This window comes from Myxocyprinus asiaticus, chromosome 14, assembly GCF_019703515.2.
Source record: "Myxocyprinus asiaticus isolate MX2 ecotype Aquarium Trade chromosome 14, UBuf_Myxa_2, whole genome shotgun sequence".
NCBI lineage: Eukaryota > Metazoa > Chordata > Actinopteri > Cypriniformes > Catostomidae > Myxocyprinus > Myxocyprinus asiaticus.
The window spans coordinates 35,884,261-35,907,359 of NC_059357.1; the positions used below are offsets into that span (position 1 = coordinate 35,884,261).

A 23,099-nucleotide genomic window follows, 5' to 3' on the forward strand; every position below is an offset into this window, starting at 1 on the left:
TATCACTTGGCACAAGGGATTCAGAAAGCACAGACATGAGCTGCGAACTGAATAGAGTAAATGGGTGAATCTCACAAAACTGTCTCAAGATAATGTCCTGGACCTACACTATCGGTCAAAAGTTTTGAAACACATACTCATTCTATATTATAATTTTTTATCACATTTTAGAATAATAGTAAAGTCATCAAAACTATGGAATAACATAAATGGAACTATGGGAATTATGTTGTGACTAAACAAAATCCAAAATAAATCAAAACTGTGTTATATTTTAGCATCTTCAAAGTAGTCACCCTTTGCCTAGAATTTGCAGACATGTACTCTTGACATTTTCTCAACCAACTTCTCGAGGTATCACCCTGGGATGCTTTTTAAACAGTATTGAAGGAGTTCCCATCTATGTTGGGCACTTATTGGCTGCTTTTCTTAATTATTCGGTCCAAGTCATCAATTTAAAAAAAAAAAAAAATATTTGTATTAAATTGTAGTTTTATAATGAAATAAATGAATATGGTGGCACAATTATATTTTTGTCTACAAACTAATTTCAAACATTTAAGCATATGCCTTCAGATCAAAAGATTTTTAAGATCATGGGAAACATTTCAGTCAAGTGTTTCAAAACTTTTGACCGGTAGTGTATTTTACTCCAAAATCAAAAGAAACAATCAAGAAATTACATGTTATTTAGGATTTAAGAATTTAATTAACATTTAGACATTATTTTCATGACAGTTTTGCACACTTTACTCCCCAATTCTCATTGCCACAATGTGAAAAAATGATATATTGTTTAAATTTAATTTATGAATCCAGTACCTTGGTACTGCCTTTCATTTTCACTGATTTTAATTTAAAAAATCATTGTACAACAGCATATTTTTACTGTAATGCAGTAAAAAAAAAAAAAGACTGTTACAGTAATGAAAATCATAAATGAAAATGGGAAAAGTTAAAGTAAATCATCAGGACGTGTTACAGTAATGTGATTTGGAGGAAAAATGTGCTTAAGTGTCCTGAAAATAATGTCACAATGCAAAATATATTTATTGTCCTAAATGAAGGCTTCATTTTCTTTATGCAATATACGATTTCATATTTTGTATTGTAATGATATTTTGTTTAATGTGGCATTTTATTAAAAGGTTTCGTAAGAATCAACCACGTACCGAATTCGATGAAGAATGTACTTCTTTAAGTTTGCAAGTGTGCAGTATAAATACCTTCCTGGATATACTTCATCTGGGAATGCAGGCATTGTCCTTTGACCCGTATGTTCTTGAACCTATGACACAACCGTTGTTAAAATAATTTACTCTAGCATTGTACAAGTACAATTATACCATGAGGAACAACTGTCTTGGTACCTATTGCACCTACACTTGAAAAGAGCAGCCCAACTTGCCCACTATTTTTATTTTATTTTTTTATTCAACATTTTGAATCTGACTCCCGTGGCATTATGGGAAAGTAAAATGTCCAGTGAATGCGAACTTCAGAATCTCAGTGGATGCAGTATGTCATCCGAGAATTTTTCACCTACTGTATATTTGGACACCCTACATTTTTGATGTACTGCTTTCTGCATACTATATAGCAGAGAAGTACATTGGTATATTGGGATGCGGGGATGGAGTTTGTGCATTGTGTGAAGCAGCCTACTGTTTGGTATTCTCCGTGCTCCAGTTCCCCTCTGCTGAGCTGTCCCGTTAGCTGGGATGCAGGGTATTGTCCTGCTGTTTGGGGGGACAAAAGCAGGTCTGTGAGGCCTGTGAAGGGATCTCTCTCACTCTTTCTCTCTGCTGTAGCCCACCCCTGCCCTGCTTCTCACAAGGCCGCTGCCTTGACAGCCTGTCAGCATGGAAACCACGGGAACAGAGACTCCAAACTGTAGAACCTTTCACAAGAAAGAGAAAGAACAAGGAAGCAGACAGAAAAGAGAGAAACAACTGATCGAGACTGAGGATAAGAGGAAAGACATTTTCAGACAAAAAAGGAGGGGGGCCAGTAAGGTGTTGCTGGATAACAAGCATAAAAAGTACAAGCGAAACCGAGGAAGTTTTTACACCCCAGACAAAAACACAAATAAAGGGCATTGAATCAATTGGGCAGAGTTTGTGAGCTGCAATGGTGATGGTAGGACAGTAGGAATATTGAAATACTTTAAATGAGGACGATTTCACCGTGTTTCACTGCACTTTGTAACCGCAATCATTCCTCTCAAGGCAGTCTTGTCTGACAGGCAAGAACCACAAACACATTAACTTGTAGAACAGATAAACTTAAAGAAATAATTTACCCAAAAATTAAAATTCTGTTATTTCTCTGCTTACTCTATTTATTCACTCCTTCACATCTTTTCTCTGTCTCCAGGATTTGAAGGTAGGCTGTGCGAGAGCAACATCGATAACTGCAAGCCTGACCCGTGCCACCATGGCACTTGCATTGATGGCATTGCCAGTTACTCTTGTAACTGTGAGCCTGGGTACACTGGCTACCGCTGCGAGAATCAGCTCAATGAGTGCCACAGCAACCCCTGCCAGAATGGTGGCAAGTGTGTGGACCGGGTCAACAAATACATCTGCCAGTGTCAACATGGCACCTCAGGTAAAGACTAATGCAATGTTGATTTAGTTCAATTGCGAAATAAGATATGGCTACATATCTACATTTCTTCAAAGATTTCTCTATTTCATATTAAAGAATGGTATTTCTTCCCATACAGGCACCAACTGTGAAATCAACTTTGATGACTGTGCCAGCAACCCTTGTGACTATGGCATCTGCAAAGATGGCATAAACCACTATGAGTGTGTCTGTAAACCTGGCTTTACTGGTGAGACAGACTCCATACTCTCTCTCTCATACATTTAAAGGGATAGTTCACCCATAAATTAAAACTCTGTCATGTTTTACTCACCAGCATATCATTCCAAATGACTTTTTTCTTCTATGGAACACAAAAGAAGATGTTAGGCAGAATGACAGCCTCTGTCACCATTCGCTTTCATTGAAAAAAAGATGCAAAAGTCAATGTTGTTTGAGGCTGTTAACATTCTGCCTAACATCTCCTTTTATGTTCCACAAATGAAAGAAAATCATACTACTTTGGAACAACATGAGGAATGAGGATGACAGAATTTTCACTTTTGTTGAACTATCTCTTCAGACAACCCTTTGGCTTTACAAATTATGGACATGTGGAAGGAAAATCGAATTATTAGCGTCTCTGCTCTTTTTCCCTCTCTCTCAGGACCACAATGTAAAGATGAGATTGATGAGTGCCTTTCTAACCCCTGTCGTAACGGAGGCACCTGTGTTGACGATGAGAATGGCTTCCACTGCCAATGCCCTGAAGGCTTCCACGACCCCTACTGCTACTCACAAGTGGATGAGTGTGCCAGCAGCCCATGTGTGCACGGCGCCTGCAGAGACGACCCCAATGGGTAAAACTCCATAACAAACTTTCCAACCAGCAGGAAATCGATGAATATGGACTCATTTGTTTAAGTGTGACTCTTATTTGTATAACTCTTACAGGTATCGCTGTGACTGTGAGCCTGGATGGGTGGGGAAGAACTGTGACTTAGACCGAAACGACTGTTTGCCCAGCCCCTGCCAGAATGCAGGCACCTGTTTCGACCAGCTCAATGGCTTCACCTGCAAGTGTCGGCAGGGTTTCAGAGGTGAGATATACATTACATTAGCTCAGTATGCGTATTACATTAAAAACAACAACAAAGAGAGATTTTGTTACACATTGTACTACTAAGAAGAACAGAATGTCTTCTATTTTATTTGACCTCAATTGCAAATAAAGATGGGTATAATGTTCACATTAAAAAAACTCAACCATAACTCCTCCTAATGTAAGATCTTAAAGGAAAAGGTGTCTAAAAAATGACATTTCTGTCATTTACTCATCCTTTTGTAATTCTAAACCTGTATTACTTTCTTCCGTGGAACACAAAAGGAGATGTTAGGATTCACTGACATTTCAGCTATCTTTCTCTCTCATCCTCAGGTAACTTATGTCAGGTGAACATTAACGAGTGTGCATCCAGCCCGTGCTTGAATCAGGGCTCCTGTTTGGATGGAGTGGCCAGTTTCACCTGTCTCTGTGAGCCACCTTATAGTGGACCCACCTGTGCAGAAGTCCTGACACCATGCTCGCCCAACCCCTGTGCCAACCACGCTTCCTGTGAGCACACGCCTGACTACCAGGGCTACCAGTGTAACTGCCAACCTGGATGGCAGGGTAAGTGACAGTATGCTTTCTGAGAAAAGTCTATTGCAGATAAGAATTCAGTTTACAAGGGTGTGTCTAACTTGAATTGTGCTTCTAATTTCAGGTCAGTTGTGTAACGTTGACATAAATGAATGCGCCTCTAACCCGTGTAAGAACCGCGGGACATGCACCAATACTATGGGTGGCTACGTGTGCTCCTGCCGTGCTGGCTACACCGGACCCAACTGTGAAACAGACATCAACGACTGCTCACCAAGTGAGTCGAACTAAAGCTTTATTCGCAGAATTTACATATATAAAGGAAAAAAATCACGCCTTCCTTAAGCAGGATTGACATTAGGGCTGGATGATATAGCTAAGATGTAAAATTACATCTCTATTAGGGGTATGCAGGGAAGCCATTATCTGTATCTGTTTTTGCATATGTTCATATAACAAAATTATCTGTATCTGTCCCTGTTCACTATATTCGGATAGAATCGTGTGTGGGCGGGGCTTAAACTGGAAGTGCGAACTAAACGAAATGCCCATTTTTTAATGTTACTCTTACATTTATAGTTTCTATTAATAAAATATGCCTTGTATATGCCTTTTCATAATAATAGCCTAATAAAAATAATAATAATAATAATTATTTTTTAAATTATACAATTATTGCTTAAATTATTCTTTTATTCTTTTTCTTACCAGATGAAACTGAATTTGTAGGCTACATTAACTGTGGAATATGTTTTTAGCTGTGGTTTCTCCTGGTATTTCCTTTTGTCTTTGCATGTCTATAACAACATTATTCTGGAGGCAGGAGGTGTCAAGCAAAATGTGAAATTTCAAGCACACGTTTTGCAGTGAATAATAAATACAAATTCATACATTAATAGAAATGAAAATAAATCAACATAGCCTACAAACAGGTGAAAGTCCCGTAAGTCTATCAGGAATTTTTCGATAGGACACCATTATTTAGTTAAATAAAAATAATAATAATAATGAATTTATATAGCACCTTTCCAGAGCTCAAGAACACTTAACATTCTCAAATTTAGCACAGTTTAAAGAAGAAGTGGAAAAAAAAGAAGATGGAGTTTCAGTTTCTTTCAGTTTTGAATTTCAGTTTCAGCCTGCTCTGTGGACCATTTAAACCTTTATGCAGCATTTTAACTTTTTTTGGAATAAAGTCTTAACCAGTTAATAACCTTAATCTCTGATGTGGATATAAATGTGGTCAACTTTAAGAGACAGATAGACGAGCTCCGACGTGTAATCCTCACTTCAGTTCAGGAATTTAACATCGCACTCAGGTTTAGGCTATAAATGAATACATGAGAATCACGTGTGAATCATGTGATACATTAACAGACATTTCAAGAAGTGGAAAGTGTATATGATGTTGTATCTTAATGTTACACTTGATAAGCTCCAGATGCGCACAATTTACAGAGACCGCAAACGGAGTCGAGACCACGTCCGTCAGTTCTGAAATCACACCGTGCGCATTTTCATTCATAAGGTTTACACTTTAGAAATATTGGCTACACATAAAGTCGTTGTAATTTTGGATATGTTTATTTAAAATGTCGCTTTATCCTTGTGCTTCTTGGATAATCAGTCAAACGAATATTTTTTCTATTATTCGGATGAATCCGTTTTTAAGTCATTATTCGTGCCTTTCCTAATGTGGTATTCGGCTTCGGGCACATCCCTAATCTCTAAATATTTCAGCCTTTTGACAATATTTCATATATACAGTACATTCAGAAAGTATTCAGACCCCTTCATTTTTTTCACATTTTGTTATGTTGCAGCCTTATGCTAACATGCTTTAAATTATTTATTTTTTCACATCAATCTACACTCCATACACAATATTGACCAGATACCATATTTTTTATTACTTTGCAAATTTATTAAAAAGGAAAAACTGAAATATCACATTGACACTGAAGTATTCAGACCCTTAACTCAGTGCTTAGTCTAAGCACCTTTGGCAGCAATTACAGCCTCAAGTTTTTTTTGGGTATGATGCGACAAGCTTTGCACACCTGGATTTGGAGATTTTCTGCCATTCTTCTCTGCAGATCCTCTCAAGCTCTGTCAGGTTGGATGGGGAACATCGGTGGACAGCCATTTTCAGATCTCTCCAGAGATGTTCAATTGGGTTCACGTCCAGGCTCTGGCTGGGCCACTCAAGTACATTCACAGAGTTGTCCCTAAGCCACTCTTGTGTTGTCTTGGCTGTGTGCTTAGGGTCATTGTCCTGTTGGAAGGTGAACCTTCGGCCCAGTCTAAGGTCCTGAGTGCTCTGGACCAGGTTTTCATTAAGGATATCTCTGTATTTTGCTGTGTTCAGCTTTCCTTCAACCCTGACCAGTCCCCCAGTCCCTGCCGCAGAAAAACACCCCCACAGCATGATGCTACCACCACCATGCTTCACCGTTGGGATGATATTGCAGAGGTGATGAGGCGGTTTCCTCCAGATATGACGCTTGGAATTGTGACCAAACAGTTCAGTCTTCCTTTCATCAGACCAGAGAATCTTCTTTCTCACAGTCTGAGAGTCCTTTAGGTGCTTTTTGCGGGCTTTCACATGTCTTGTACTGAGGAGAGGCTTGTGTCTGGCCACTCTCCCATAAAGCCCAGATCGGTGGAGTGTTGCAGTGATTGTTGTCCTTCTGCAAGTTTCTCCCATCTCCACACATGATCTCTGGAGCTCAACCAGAGTGACCATCGGGTTCTTGGGCACTTCTCTTACCAAGGCCCTACTCCCCCCGATTGCTCAGTTTAGCTGGGCGACCAGCTCTAAGAAGAGTCCTGGTTGTTCCAAACTTCTTCCATTTTAGAACTACTGTATGTAGGCCACTGTGCTCTTTGGATCCTTTAATGCAGCTGAAATTGTTTTGCAGCCTTCCCCAGATCTGTGCCTCGACACAATCCTGTCTCTAAGATCTGCAGGCAGTTCCTTTGACCTCATGGCTTGGTTTTTGCTCTGATATGCATTTTCAGCTGTGAGACCTTATATAGACAGGTGTCTGCCTTTCCAAATCATGTCCAATCAATTGAATTCACCACAGGTGGACTTCAGTCAAAGTGTAGAAACATCTCAAAGATGATCCAAAGAAATGCAATGCACTTGAGCTGAATTTCAAGTGTCATAGCGAAGGGTCTGAATACTTACGTCAATGTGATATTTCAGTTTTTTCTTTTTAATAAATTTGCAAAGTTATAAAAAATCTGGTTTTTGCTTTGTCATTATGGGGTATGGAGTGTAGATTGATGTGAATAATAATAATAATTTAAAGCACTTTAGCATAAGGCTGCAACATAACAAAATGTGAGGAAAATGAAGGGGTCTGAATACTTTCTGAATGCACTGTATATACAGTACTATGCAAAAGTCTTTGGCAAATAAGATCTTTGACAAAAACATTTGTTTTAAGATGGGTATTTATATCTTCAGCTTTAGATTGTCAATAGGTTATACATAATACATTTTAGACTCCCAAACATTACTTTTGCAAATAGAAAAGATTAGAATTGAAGAACAGGGAGCCCTGCAACAGATGGCATTGCCCTCCACAGAGCCCCCCACTGAACATCGAGTCAGTCTGGGATTACATGAAGAGACAGAAGCAATTGAGATAGCCGAAATAGATAGAAGAACTGTGGCGAATTCTCCAAGCTGCTTGAAACATCCGATCTGCCAACAACCAAGAAAAACTGTGTCCAGGTGTACCTAGGAGAATTGGTGCGGTTTTGAAGGCAAAGGTGGCCACACCAAATATTGATTTAGCTTTTTTATGTTTATTGGACTTTGTATGATGTTAATTGATAAATGAAAACTATTTATGGCAAATCCTCACTAGGCAGCATTTTGCACAGTACTGTATATCAATGTATTTGCTGTGAAATGGCTTAAAAGGGGGATTTTATTTCAATTAGAGAAACCATCATTTTGAACAAACAGCCACTGTTGTCAATTAGACTCTGAAAGTTTAATGTACAAAGGAAAAACATATAGTACAAATCTTGTTAAAGATAATCAAGGCATGTTTTCCACACGTTTTGTGGCATGTTTTCACTTAATGAACACTAGGAAGAATGATATTTAATAATTTTCATTTATGTGTGCCAATAAAACAACACTCGGCAATAAACACAATTATTACCTAAATACATTTTTATTATTGCATTTTAATGTATGAAAAATGCCACACAGAAACTTCCGTAAACATTTTTGAGTGATGATGCCAACGAATAATTGAATCAGAGTTTTAAATCAGTTAATTGAAATGAACTGATTCACAGACATAAATCAAACTAAATCGATTGTTCTAATGCTGCTTTTGAAGTTTAAATCAGAGACACTATTAATACATCTCCGTCTAAATGCTCTCATACTCACGAGTTGTGCGACGAGAAATCGTGAAATTGGTCTAATGGTGTGCTCTTTAGGAAACTTAATGGCCAAATAAAAAGTGCATTACAATCATTGTGATATTCACAATATTGAGTCGTTTTATATCTTCAGCACAATAATCGTAAACATATTGTTAAAATCCAGTATCGCCCAGCCCTACTTGACATGGTCTAATAGCATTCTCTGTTTTCCCAGACCCTTGTCTGAATGGAGGCTCCTGTACAGATGGTGTGAACTCTTTCCGCTGCAGCTGTCTGCCAGGCTTCACAGGGTCACGATGCACTTCTGAGGTGAACGAGTGCCAGAGCACCCCCTGCAAAAATGGAGGCACTTGCACAGACTATGTCAACAGCTATACATGCTCCTGCAAACCAGGCTTCACAGGCCTCCTTTGCGAGATCAACACACCAGACTGCACTGAGAGGTGAGACAGAGAAATGGCCTGGACAAAAGTAACACTGTATTTCAAAGTAGCTCAGAAATTAATCATCTGCCTTTTTTGATGTAGCTCCTGTTTTAATGGAGGCACCTGCACTGATGGGATCAACGGCTTCAAATGCACCTGCCGTTCGGGCTTCACTGGAGATTACTGCCAGTACGAGGTGAATGAGTGTGACTCTCAGCCGTGCCTCAACGGAGGAGTGTGTCAAGATGCCCTGGAGTCATATCGCTGCTCCTGCCCCAAAGGCTTCACTGGCCCCCGTTGCCAGGTATTAGTCCGACATTACTCCAAACATAACCTTAACATGCTTGTGTATTTTTGACTTGAACATGGCTCACAGAGGTGAAAATTGTACATATAACAACCCTGTTTAAGAGTATCGATGAAACTGTTATTTTAGAAACCATATATATATCCGGTACTAAAATCGACACCATGTCCCTCCATCAGATTCTTGATTTCATTCAGCGCTACCTTTTCTTAGTTTGCTCTGAACACTATCTGTCCACCAGCTTTCCTAGCTCCCCCTCTAGTGACGGCTGGCTTAAATAAACAATATTTTCCCACCTCTACTAATCGAAACAAACCATTTGACCCTTTTTTATCAAATTAACTCTCACCTTGTCATTCTTAAAGGGATAGTTCACCCAAAAAAGGAACATTTTTCATTATTTACTCATCCTTGTGGCATCCCAGATGTGTATGACTTTCTTCTGCTGAACACAAACAAAGATTGTTAGAAAAATATTTCAGCTCTATTGGTCCATACAATGCAATTGAATGCAAGCTCCAAAAAGCACATAAAGGCAGCATACAAATAATCCATTCGACTCCAGTGGTAAAATCTATGTCTTCAGAAGCGATATGATAGGTGTGGGTGAGAAACAGATCAATATTTAAGTCCTTTTTTATGATAAATCTCCACTTTCACTTTCACATTCTGAAAGTGGAAGTGGAGATTAATAGTAAAAAAGGATTTAAATATCGATCTGGTTCTCACCCAAAGTAATTGCATCGCTTCAGAAGACTGATTACTTTTATGCTGTCTTTATGTGATTTTGGAGCTTCAAAGTTCTGGCCACCATTTACTTGCATTGCATGGGCCTACAGAGCTGAGATATTCTTCTAAAAATCTTTGTTTGTGGTCAGCAGAAGAAAGTAAATCATAAATAACTGGGATGGCATGAAAGGGAGTAAATGATGAGAGAATTTTCAATTTTGGTATCCCTTTAATTGTTAAATAAATAATGAATAAAGACATGAGTCGGTTTGAAATCAATATGTACAATGAACAGGCCAGATAAAAAGCTATTTGCACCTTAAAACAGTTAAGAAATGAACATGAATAAATAAAAATAGTATAGTCCCCAAATAAATAACTAATGTGAAAATATGAACAAAACTATTAGTTAGTTCTTAATGGACACAGTTAAAAATCTGTTATGGTAGACTGCTTCCCAACTCTCCTTCTCACTCAACTTTCTCTTTCGTTATTCTGTAGTCTTAATTACTTTTCTTATTTTATCTCGCTTTCTAGTATCCAGTTGATTGGTGCAGGCCCAATAATCCCTGCAAGAATGGTGGCCGCTGCAGACAGAAAGATACCTCCTTCACGTGTGATTGTGTGAGCGGCTGGTCGGGTCGTTATTGTGACATCCCTGGAGTGTCATGTGAATTTGCCGCCAGACAGAGAGGTATATAAACTTAATAATGAATGCTTTTTTTATGGATAGAGGTTCACTGCAGGCTGTTTTGTGCTAATGGTCAACGCTTTCTCTCCTACAGGTCTCCAGACAGATCAGCTTTGCCTCCACGGTGGGCATTGTGTCAACACTGGCAACACACACTACTGCAAATGTCCCACAGACTACACAGGCAGTTACTGTGAGTCCCAGTTTGACCACTGTGGGAACAAACCATGCCTCAATGGTGCCACCTGCAGGAGTTACATGGGAGGATACACCTGTGATGTGAGTGTCAATTCAAGAAATAACTATACCAGCATAATATCTAGCATATTTTAACAAAGGCTAATACCAGGCTACTATGGTCACAGAAAACTTGGACATATCAGGGAATTTTTAAATTGTGATTTCTGGGCAATGGAATATATTTTGGAAATTAAAGTTGTAGCTAAAGTCACAGTATATTTTTTGCTAAATATGCTCATTATGCTTAGTGCTAAAGGATTTTGACTGTAAATTGCTCTTTGTGAGTGCAGTCTCTATAAATGTAAAATAAAATAATTCAGTAATCTTAAACAACTGGTAAATTAATGGAAAGTCATGGAAATTCATTGTTTAAAAGGTGTGGAAACACTGCTGATAGATTTTCACCACAGAATCTGAAGAACTGAATAGATTTCTCCAAGTAGATTATGAACTAATGTCTTTCCTCCTGCTCTTTCAGTGTATGCCTGGATATGAGGGGAATGACTGTGAGCGAGAGATCAATGAGTGTCAGTCTCACCCATGTCAGAATGGAGGAACCTGCATTGATTTAGTGGGGCACTATATCTGCTCCTGCCCTCCAGGCACACTGGGTAAGACTTCTAGATTTCTAAACTTACTATAAAATTTCAGCGGAATACCTGACAAGCAGTCAAATGCTAAATGCTATACAGAATAGAGTCAATTAGCCCCTTACCCCAAGTTAAAAATATATAAATGTATTTGGCCACTCAAGCCACACTCTGAACACTTAAGACACAAAAAATATATAAATGTTAGGGCTGAGAATCGATAAAAAAAATGTGTAAATCAATCGCAGTTTTCTGTGATTGATCACGATTAATCGTGGTACAAGGTACATTAAAATAAGCTTTACATTTAAATAAATAAATGTTGTTTATACTTTGTCTCAAAGAACTTGCAAGAAATTGGTTAATCATCATTTATTTTAATTATTTTAATATATTAATGTTAAAATGTACATGCCATAAAATCTTTTGACATGCTGTAATTAAAAGTTGGGCATAATCTTCTGCCGTTTTCCAGTTGACTTTTTTAATAATAGGATCAAATGGGCAGATTCAATTAATATCAAGCTTTTTTGGCAAGATAAACTTAAGTGTACATTGTCAGTGCATTATTAGACACTACATACAGATACAAACCAAATTGAATGCTGAAGATTAATTTGTTGATGTTTAAAGTCTCAATACTTTTATTTTCTCTGGCTGCTGTTCAGTCTATATCGCACACGCTTGGACTCTCTCTCGCTTTTTGATTGTGACACTAGTTCACATGACAGTGAGTGAGCATTTTCGGGCAATGCGAGGAGATACTACAGCTTGCCTGTATCTTTCCCACACCTGGCTCACGACTTGCGGGTAAAGTCTCCATTCTCTGTACATGAAATCCGCTCCCGTGTTTATTATGTCCAAGACATGCGTTGCGTGTAATGAATAAGTGCGCATTGCTCCACACAATTAGTTTCTATGCTAGGATGTGCAGTCGAGTCGAGCGTGTACCTCCTGGAAATTTATATATGCCAATTTTAGCCACAGGAAGTGGGGAACATTAGTGAATTTTCAGGAGGTGAAAAAAACTTCATGAATTGCGTTAATTTTTTTAAAGTGTTGAACAGTCAAATCGCAGAAATTAATGTGTTAAATTTCCCAGTCCTAATAAATATACAGTATTTGCATTATTCAACAAAATAACAAATATAGCCACGTAGGACAACCTTGGTTTGATATTGTATAATGCAATGACATTCATAAATATTTATGTGCAGTGTTGGGTAGATTACTTCTGAAATTTAATCTGTTACTAAAATTGATGCTAAATTCTCTAATTGGGGGTCACTATAATGTTTTTATTATGACCTTTCCATAGGGGTCCTCTGTGAGATAAATGAGGATGACTGCGCGATGCCCTCGTGGCCTCGAGGGATGCCCAAGTGTCAAAACAACGGTACCTGTGTGGACAGGGTTGGAGGGTACAGGTGTAACTGCCCTCCAGGCTTCACTGGAGAGCGCTGTGAGGGAGACATCAATGAATGCCTTTCCAACCCCTGCAACCCCTCCAACAGCCTGGACTGCATCCAGTTGCCAAATGATTACCAGTGTGTATGCAAGCCCGGCTTCACTGGTGAGGTTAACATTTGAAAACTTCATCTGTGTGTGTGTGAGAGGTATGAGTGTGAGTCTGTGATGTGTCTGAATGCTAACTTCTTCCTTGTGTCTTCAGGGCGAGGATGTCAGAATAGATTTGGTGGATGTGAGGCTCAACCTTGTAAGAATGCAGGCGCGTGCTCCACGTCCAGCAGCTCACCGCTGGGATACTCTTGCACATGTGAGCTTGTGAGTAATCATGACTTTGCATATCTCAACACATCTCTTTTTCCATCATTAATGTACTGTGTAAAAAGGAATAGTTCACCCAAAAATTTTAATGATGACAGCATTTTCATTTTTTAGTGAACTGTCCCTTTAAAATCCAAAAGCAGCTACTTAACATCCTTGTTTTTTCTCCTTTTCAGGGATACACAGGTGCTAACTGTGAGAGGAGCATGTCCTGCAGAGAGCTGCCCTGCTACAACGGTGGCAGCTGTACTCTCACCTCACGGGGCGCTCGCTGCACCTGTGTGCAGGGTTTTGCCGGGCCACAGTGTCAGCACCGTAGCAATGAGGGCTGCTCCTCCAAGCCCTGCCGCAATGGAGGCTTGTGCACAGAGGAAACCAGCTTCCCCTTCTTCCACTGCCAGTGCATCAACGGCTGGACGGGTAAACGCTGCGAAATGGAAAGCAGGCTGTTGGCACCATCCCCTCCTGCCTGCCCTATTTCCGAATGCCACGGCAAGGCCAATGATGGCGTGTGTGACAAAGAGTGCAATTCATTTGCCTGCCGCTGGGATGGAGGCGACTGCTCATTGGCTGCGAACCCCTGGGCGCGCTGCGCAGACTCACGCTGTTGGCGCCTCTTCAACAACAGCCAGTGTGACGAGTTCTGCAACAATGCAGAGTGCATTTATGATAACTTTGACTGCAAGAACAAAGAGAAAGTCTGCAAGTAAGTGGCGTGGTAAAATTCAGAGTTCTCATGGTCAGCATGGAAATATAACAGAATTAAAAAAAAAACAATTCCAGGCATGGAAAATCCTGGAAATTTTTGTGAAAATAACTTGTTCTATTGAAGCTCTGCTCATAAAATATATTATCAACAAGATACTGTATTGCTTATATGTAGAGTAAAATGTATGGCTCAAAAGCCATAGTGATGTCTGAATATTTTAGCCAAAAAAAAAATAATAATTCACTTTTGAAAATTGGTGTGACTAGTTCATTATGGAATCAATCTGAATTTGAATGATTGCATGCATGTAAAGAAAATTTGCTCACAAGCCATAGTAATATTTGAGTGACATTTTTTGATTAGCATTTTTTCAGTTAATCTGTTTAACAGATTCACAAATTGGTCCAAATGATTCATTAGCAAATCTGTCTGAATTTGAATTATTTTTAAAGGGATAGTTCACCCAAAAATGAAAATACTCACATAATTTACTCACCATCATATCATCCCAAATGTGTATGACTATCTCTCTTCTTCTAAACACAAACAAAGATTTTTAGAACAATATTTCAGGTCCTTACAATGCAAGTGAATGGTGACCAGACCTTTGAAGCTCCAAAAATCACATACAGATAGCATAAAAGTAATCCATACGACTCCAGTGGTTTAGTATATGTTTTCTGAAGCAATTCAATCACTTTGAGTGAGAAACAGATCAATATTTAAGTTCTTTTTTACTATAAATCTTAAAAAAGGACTTAAATATTGATCTGTTTCTCACCCGCACCTATTATATCGCTTCTGAAGTTATGGATTTATCCACTGGAGTCTTATGGATTACTTTTATGCTGCCCTTATGTGATTTTTGGAGCTTCAAAGTTCTGGCCACCATTCACTTGCATTGTATGGACCTACAGAGCTGAAATATTCTTCTAAAAATCTTCGTTTGTGTTCTGCAGAAGAAAGAAAGTCATACACATCTGGGATAGCATGAGGGTGAGTAAATGATGAGAGAATTTTCATTTTTGGGTGAACTAAATCTTTAAAAATCTTTTTCCATAATCACAAACAACATGGAAATGTATTGGTCAAAATGTATGCCATCTTTTCACACATGGATCATAGAACTGTTTATGAAGCTCTTTCTCTAAAACGTTTTCTCCTTTCCCACAGTCCCATCTATGAGACATACTGTACTGACCATTACGCAGATGGGCGCTGCGATCAAGGCTGCAATACTGAAGAGTGTGGCTGGGATGGACTAGATTGTGCAGCCAAGATACCGGAAGACCTCGCGGAAGGCGTGTTGGTTATTGTAGTCCTCCTGCCTCCAGAGGAGCTGCTGAGGACACAAACAGCTTTCTTGCAGAAGTTAAGCGCCATCCTGCGCACTACATTGCGTTTCCGCCTTGACCATAATGGAGAATACATGATCCGGCCATACAAAGGCCATGAGGCACGCCTGAAACGGGAGCTTCTAAGTCAGCAGGAGGTCATTGGGTAAGTTGATGTTACTAAAGCAATCAGTGCAACATACCTGTTATATTTCTACTCCTGTTTGACAAACACTCTTTGGCTCCACTGCAGGTCGATTGTATACTTGGAGATAGACAACAGGCTATGCTCGCAAGGATCAGATGACTGTTTCCGCACTGCAGACAGTGCTGCCGAATACCTGGGTGCCCTGTCTGCACGGGAGATGTTGCGTTTCCCGTACCCCCTTAAAGAAGTGCGCAGTAAGTACCCCCACTGAATACCAACTTAACTGCTTACTTACCTAGTACCCAACCATTCAACTGTGGTATATTTGAATTTCCTCCTACTGGGAAATTCTCTTTTGCCCATCATTTGCTAAGTTCTTCTGTCCTTCTTTTTCAGGTGAAATAATATTTAACCCTGATGACATTCCTGAATGGGGCAAGTTTCTGCTGGTGGGGGTGGCCGCTCTCTTCTTGATGGTCATCTTATTGGTGGGCATGTTGATTGCACGCCGCAAACGTGAGCACAGCACTCTCTGGTTCCCCGAGGGCTTCTTCCTCAAGAAGGAAACAAGCAGTAACAAGAACCGCAGAGAACCCGTGGGCCAAGACTCCCTGGGCATGAAGTGAGTCATTCAAATCTTTTAATAACAATTCTCAATAATTGAGGTCATCAATATATCCTGTTGATAGACACTAATTGGCATTCATGAATCTCTGCAGGCACATGCCAAAGACAGTGGAAGAATCTTTACTTGGAGATCACAGTGATCAGTGGATAGACACAGATTGCCCAGAGGCAAAAAGACTTAAGGTGAATGACCAGTTATAATTCCTCTTCCAGTGAATATACATCAGTGAAGCAGTCGTGTGTTTGTAAATGAACAACCTTAGTAATGTGTGTTTTTTGGTACAGGTGGAGCCCAGCATTCTTTCACATGGTGAAGATGCGGTTGACAGCAGACAGTGGACACAACACCACTTGGCAGCAGCAGACATCCGAATGCCACCTTCAATGGCTCTCACACCTCCACAGGGAGAGTTTGATAGCGACTGCATGGACGTCAATGTTCGTGGCCCAGGTATTGTATGTTTATGATATGTGTACTGTGCTATATGTAGAATCATTTACTCACCCTCAAGTTGTTTTAAACTTTTGTGACTTTCTTTCTTCTGTTGAACACACAAAGAGATTTTTGGCAGAATGTTAGTCTCAGTCACCATTCACATTCATTGCATTGTTTTGTCCTCAAAATGAGGGTGAGTGAATTATGACAGAATTGTAATTATTTATTTGATGATCTATCCCTATAAAGACAGATTAACTTCAGATACGTGTATAGCAAATCAATTTAATACATTGAACTTATTGAACTTATTCACTCCATATAGATGGCTTCACACCCCTGATGCTGGCATCCTTCTGCGGAGGTGGGCTGGAGCCAGAGGTGACAGAAGAGGAAGACTCAGAAGAATCCTCAGCCAACATAATATCTGACCTCATTTACCAGGGAGCGTCACTTGCTGCTCAGACTGACCGCACTGGAGAGACCGCTCTGCACCTCGCCGCACGCTATGCCCGAGCTGATGCAGCTAAAAGACTCCTTGATGCCGGGGCTGATGCAAACGCACAAGACAACACAGGCCGCACTCCTCTGCATGCATCTGTAGCAGCTGATGCTCAGGGAGTTTTCCAGGTAGAGTAAACCGTACAAGATTATTTTAGCAGTCACTTAAAAGGATAGTTCACCCAAAAATAACACAAAAAGTTATTAAGAAGAATGACAGCCTCTGTCACCATTTACTTTCATTGTATGGAAGAAGAAAGATGCAATGAAAGTGAATGGTGACTGAGGCTATTATACAGCCTAACATCTACGGTTTAAAACTATTTTAATTTTCATTCATTTTTGAGTGAACTACAGGGTTGGGTGTAATCTGATTACAAATTAATTAATTACTGTAATCTAATTACTTTTGTAGTATAAAAAAAGTAGTGTAACGCATTACATTTAAAAGATTTGTAAGCAGATAAAAGTTACTTATGGTCAATAAAATGAATTTCTTTCAAGTACATTACTTGGGTTGCACATATTTCTCAAATTATAGTGGAAAAACAAACTTTTCTATGGAAAGTAACTTTAAAGTAATGTAATTAGTGATTTGATTAATTTTTCAATTAATTAGTCAAGTAATCTTATTACAATTTAGACATTCTTATAACAACAGAGGTAATTAGTCATTTGTAATGGATTACTTTTTTGAAATAACTTACCCACCACTGGTAAACTATCTCTTAAAAGTCAAATCTATTTAATATATACTGTAGATATGGGCAATTGAAAGAATATCAGTGCTGATGTAACATTATGATATTTACAATGGGTCCCAAATTCTTCCATCTTCAGATTCTGATCAGGAACCGTGCCACAGACCTGGATGCACGCATGTACGATGGCTCCACCGCTCTGATCCTTGCAGCCCGTCTGGCAGTAGAGGGCATGGTGGAAGAGTTGATCACCTGCCATGCTGATGTCAATGCTGTTGATGAACTAGGTAAGCAACGAGGGAAGAGGGAAGAGAAGGGATGAAGAGTTTGTGTTTCAGATGTGAAGTTGCATTGTTTCTGATGGTTCTATTTCTTCACAGGAAAGTCGGCTTTGCACTGGGCAGCAGCAGTGAATAATGTTGAAGCTACAGTTGCCTTGTTGAAGAATGGAGCCAATAAAGATATGCAGGACCTGAAGGTATGTGATCCTACGCATCCTGTACAAGTTATATTTTTAAGCTGAAGAGTGTTAATTTCTGCACTACTAGTGTTACCAAATGGAATGGAAAAAAATTGGTTGTGCAAATAGATAATCTGCCCGAAACTAAAGATAATAGCGCCACAGAGCCACAACGTTACACTTTTATGTGAAATAAACCTACAAATGGCTTACTTATAGTTGATTTTAACAACGAAAAAATTTACACCCATCAGATTAAATTGTGCTACTGTGAATTGCAGTGATCACAGACACAATTTTGATGTTTGCTACCCTAACCTCAGCTATGTTGTTAATTTGTACATTTATTTGATATCTTCAGGAGGAGACTCCACTGTTCTTGGCTGCCAGGGAAGGTAGTTGTGAGGCAGTGAAGGTTTTGTTAGCTCACTTCGCCAACCGAGAGATTACGGATCACATGGACAGACTCCCTCGAGATATTGCGCAAGATCGCATGCACCATGACATAGTGCAGGTGCTGGATGAATATAACACTGTGAGAAGCCCACAGGGCCACTCAGTGCCTGGTCACCACCTTTCTGGTGTCCATACACTCTCACCACTCATGTGCCCTCCCGGCAACTTCCTCCAAGGGCTGAAGAGCACCCCGCAGGGGAAGAAGAACCGTCGCCCGGGGGCTAAAGGCATCGGCGGGCAGCATGCATCCGGAATGAAAGATTCTGCCAAAAGCCGCAACAAACGGCTGACACTAGACATGCAGAGTGCTCTGCTGGAGAGCTCCGTCACACTGTCCCCTGTCGACTCACTGGATTCACCACGTGGCGGCACCAGCAACGCCGGCTACGTCACCAATCCGACCTCTCCGGCAGCTATGCCCTCTCCTGGCCTTTTCCATTCACACACATCTATGTCTGTGCCTAACACTCCCATGGTGCACAGTAGTATCATGGATGGTACCAGCCCATTTGCTGTGTCGCTGGCTCAGCTGAGTGATCTGGGTGACAGCGGACTTTCCATGCAGGGTCGAGTGGCCATGCAAGGGGGCGGCATCAACCAGGGCCCCCACAACTACGTGCTGAATGCAGGCCAGATGAGCCTCAACATGGGCATGGTAAGTCCGGTAAGCGTGCCGTTTGACTGGCACAACCGCATGCCACCGTCTTCTCAGTGCAGTCAGCCTATGGTCAGCCTGGTGCATCCAGTAAGCAGCCAAGCAGGCATGCTCCCTCAGACACCTACCATGCAACAAGCCGGCATGCTCATGCATCAGCAGCAGGTGTTCCGTAATGCCCAGCAGCCCATACTGCAGCCAAAACCTGTCTCTAACACACCCTCAATTAGCCCAGTCAAACTTCCCCCCATTGCTGAGCAGCAGCAGCTTCACAGCCACACGCTCACCAACCCAAACCTCACCCGCATGGGCTCCTCCACTCCCCCTACCCCGCAGCAGGCACAGCCACCTCCAGCCTTCTATCAGCCTCCACAGGCCTCATCAGCCCCTCAGGCCTCTCAAGCCCAAGCTTCCCCATCTCAGGCACCGCCTGCACAGGCAAGCGGCAGCACCGCAGGCCCGGAGGACTACCCGACACCGCCTTCCCAGCACAGCTACAGCTCTGCCATGGATGCCACGCCCAAGCATTACCTGCATGTGCCCAGCGAACACCCTTACCTGACCCCTTCTCCAGAATCTCCAGAACCCTGGTCAAGCCCCTCACCTCACTGTGTGTCTGATTGGTCTGACTCCACCCCCAGCCCGGCAGTCACGGCGCCCGCCCAAACCCAGATATCCCACGCACAAGAGTCGAATGGGAAGATGCAGGTTTTTGCTTGAACAGCTCATCCTACCTGAAACGTTTGGGACTTTTGGTAGAGTAGAGGAGATGACTCGCTCTAGGGCTTATTTTTTTACTTATCCGTCAGCCCATTTCCAAGATTTTAATTGGATTAGGATTGACTGTTGGTTCGCCAAGAAGACCGTCTGCTGGTGTCCGCAGAAAGAAAGTTAAAGGGAAATTTGTGTTGTCTTAAAAAGAAAAGACAATTTAATGAAGTAAGACATTCTGTCACAGATGGACTTGTTTTTTTAATTATAAAGAAAAAGTATATGAAGAAGAAAACCACGTCTTTCATTTCAAAGACTTGGGGACACTCCTGAAACTAACAAACTTTTTAAAAAGTAGATTGAGAGAAAGGTGAAATGTTGAAGGAAATTCCTTTCTTTTTATTTATTGTCTTACGTTTTTTTCCAAACTGCCTTGTGGGTGTTTTCACCCTCTTTCTATCTCTGTTTTCTTTTAGTGACCCCCATAAAAAATGCCTTACTACGCTCAGTCTGTTACGTGGGAGACAGTCAGAATCAATTAATTTGACTGATTGTCACAGATGGATGTCTCTCAGATTTTAGTGATATTATTTATTTAGGCTAGCATTCCATGAAAAGATTGGCTCATGAAAAACGTATATAAACTGATCGACATGAGTAAAATTTAAGTAAAGTGATCTTATACATTTTTTTAAAAGTATTTGTATGAATGTAGCACTTCAAGGGGAAAAACTTGAGAGCGAAAGAGACAGTAAGAAAAACCTGAAATCCTAGTTTCAGCATTCAGAGCGCCTCTACAAGCGCTTCTCATAAACGGGCCAGTGTTTGGAATGTTTTCAGTGTTTTGTTGTATCAGTGGAAATTATTTTACTGAGAATATAGTTCCTTAAGTGACCTCACCGACTGGCCAACACGCCAGCCCTCCCGTCTCAGATTCCCTCAGCAAAGGGTATTTGCCCAGGGGTAAATCTGCCAGTCACTGCCTTATAGTCTTTCCTTGTGTAAATGTGTTTTATTTTTCTTTAATCTTCTTTTTATAACCACATTTTTGGAGCCACAGTTGACTGTGGAACATTGATGTATTAAGACATGTTATTAGACTGCTGCTCTACGTCACTCTTCTGGTGGCACCCATTTCCTCTCCGCGAACATTCCCGATCGGTGCACTTGTGGAGCTGCTGACTGCTGCGGAACTGATCTCACTATGTTCCTGATCTTTCACAAGCACTTCATTTCAATACTGAACAGCTGCAGGTCCTTACGAAGCCACGGTAGTCTGGTTGATATTCAATGCCATTTGATCCCTCAGGTCCAGCATTTCCATGTGGTCTAATCATATCCCAGCTCTTTGGGTTCGGGTAGTGAGCATATGTCCTCAGCTCTGTATTGTGTACTGGGTACAAGGCTAATGGGGTTGCTAATGGTCTGCTAGTGCTCTGTCACTCCTCAGGGAGGTGTTAAATAGCATGCAATGTTCTCTGCATCTTTAGCAGTTCTCACCCCACTAGCCTAGACAATGACATCTGTCATGTCTTCTCAGAAGGTATTAAAGAGGGAAACGCTACTGTGTAGTGATGCCCCAGGCTTTCTGAAACATGTCCATATGTTCATGTCTTAAATTTTCCCAACTGTAAGACCTGCATTTAAGGACACTTAAGCAGATCATAGGTCGCATTGGTTCCAGAGGAACAAGCCCATTTCACAAGACTGTGGCACATAAAAATTGCCACATATTTCTCTTTTTAAGGCACGCTTAGGATGTAGTGTTCATTTGTGCTATGAAATGTTCAATCACCATATTTCAAGGCTTGGGAGGGTTCATGTTAAGGACCTCTTTGTTTTTCTACATGAGTACTAAGTTTAAGCTTAGCTAATATACTATAAGTCTTCCTTTCATCCATAACCTTTCACTTGCCAGTGCTTCAGATATATATTTTTTTTAATTCCAGTACCTTTCTGTAAATATGTTTGCCTTGTTTAGGTGTCCTTGTTTATGAGATGTCTTATTTTCTAAAATGATTATGTACTAAAAAGAACAAAAAGTAAATGTACTTTTCTATTAGCATTATTAAGGTGAGGATGTGACTTTGTATTGGTCTTGCATTACTAGAACAGCCATAGATATTTTCTATCTTCATTATTAATTTCCAATACTTGTTTAAAAGTAGTTTAAAATCATTGTATATAAACAGTTTTTTCACAGTTTCTTTCTACAAAGTTGTAAAATATGTTACTTCTAATAAAGCAGTAGGAACTACATTTCACTAATGTCTTATTCTTTATCACACTTCCTCACATTAAAGATATAACACAACTGACATCAAAAAGTGAATTGAAAAGACAATAGGGCAGAATAGGGGGTTTTAATCTAGGTGTTTCAAATCAAAGTACAACAAAACCACTGCTAGAGGATACACACATTTGTGTAACTGAACTTTTTATTCCATATACTTTCTGAGATATAGTGCTTGTGACAACTAGCACCAGTCTCACTCCAGTTCTTGTCAATTATTCTCTCCAAAACATTTTATCTTGTTTGCACACATTACATTTGTGATAACAGTACTTTTCTTTTTTGCAATAAAATCTTTACTCGTGCATTAATTGGCATCAACTGCTAACTCTACATGTAACTTTAGGTGGGTTACATAGACATCATGGATGCAAGAGGCCAATTTGTGTTTGTCATAAGGTTGTGCAGCTGAGCCATTATCTGTATCTGTTCATATGACAAAATTATCTGTATCTGTCTCTGTATTCAGATAGAACCGGATATGTGTCAAATCTAAATGAAATGGCCATTTTTACATGTTACTCTTACATTTATAAACATGCCTTGTAAATGTGTTTTCATAATAATAGCCTAATAATAATAATAATAATAATATAATTATTATTATTATTGTAGGCTACAAATATTGTTTAGTTAAATTATTCTTTTTTA

At 40.1% G+C, this 23,099-nt stretch overlaps 1 protein-coding gene across 1 annotated transcript in view; it reads left to right on the forward strand.

The window, feature by feature from the left end:
• Nucleotides 1-22,414, forward strand: part of LOC127452085 (neurogenic locus notch homolog protein 2-like) — a 51,903-nt gene extending 29,489 nt beyond the window's left edge. The window contains exons 11-33 of the mRNA XM_051717260.1: nt 2,377-2,610; nt 2,729-2,839; nt 3,257-3,449; nt 3,544-3,689; nt 4,028-4,261; nt 4,356-4,508; nt 8,862-9,090; nt 9,175-9,376; nt 10,646-10,802; nt 10,894-11,078; nt 11,518-11,650; nt 12,948-13,202; nt 13,302-13,414; nt 13,594-14,123; nt 15,300-15,626; nt 15,714-15,862; nt 16,005-16,230; nt 16,328-16,418; nt 16,521-16,686; nt 16,997-17,301; nt 18,013-18,160; nt 18,254-18,351; nt 18,695-22,414. Of these exons, the coding sequence (XP_051573220.1) occupies nt 2,377-2,610; nt 2,729-2,839; nt 3,257-3,449; nt 3,544-3,689; nt 4,028-4,261; nt 4,356-4,508; nt 8,862-9,090; nt 9,175-9,376; nt 10,646-10,802; nt 10,894-11,078; nt 11,518-11,650; nt 12,948-13,202; nt 13,302-13,414; nt 13,594-14,123; nt 15,300-15,626; nt 15,714-15,862; nt 16,005-16,230; nt 16,328-16,418; nt 16,521-16,686; nt 16,997-17,301; nt 18,013-18,160; nt 18,254-18,351; nt 18,695-20,164 (5,855 nt within the window). The 3' untranslated portion in view covers nt 20,165-22,414. The remainder of the gene's footprint in view (nt 1-2,376; nt 2,611-2,728; nt 2,840-3,256; nt 3,450-3,543; nt 3,690-4,027; nt 4,262-4,355; nt 4,509-8,861; nt 9,091-9,174; nt 9,377-10,645; nt 10,803-10,893; nt 11,079-11,517; nt 11,651-12,947; nt 13,203-13,301; nt 13,415-13,593; nt 14,124-15,299; nt 15,627-15,713; nt 15,863-16,004; nt 16,231-16,327; nt 16,419-16,520; nt 16,687-16,996; nt 17,302-18,012; nt 18,161-18,253; nt 18,352-18,694) is intronic.
• Nucleotides 22,415-23,099: the final 685 nt, after the last annotated feature.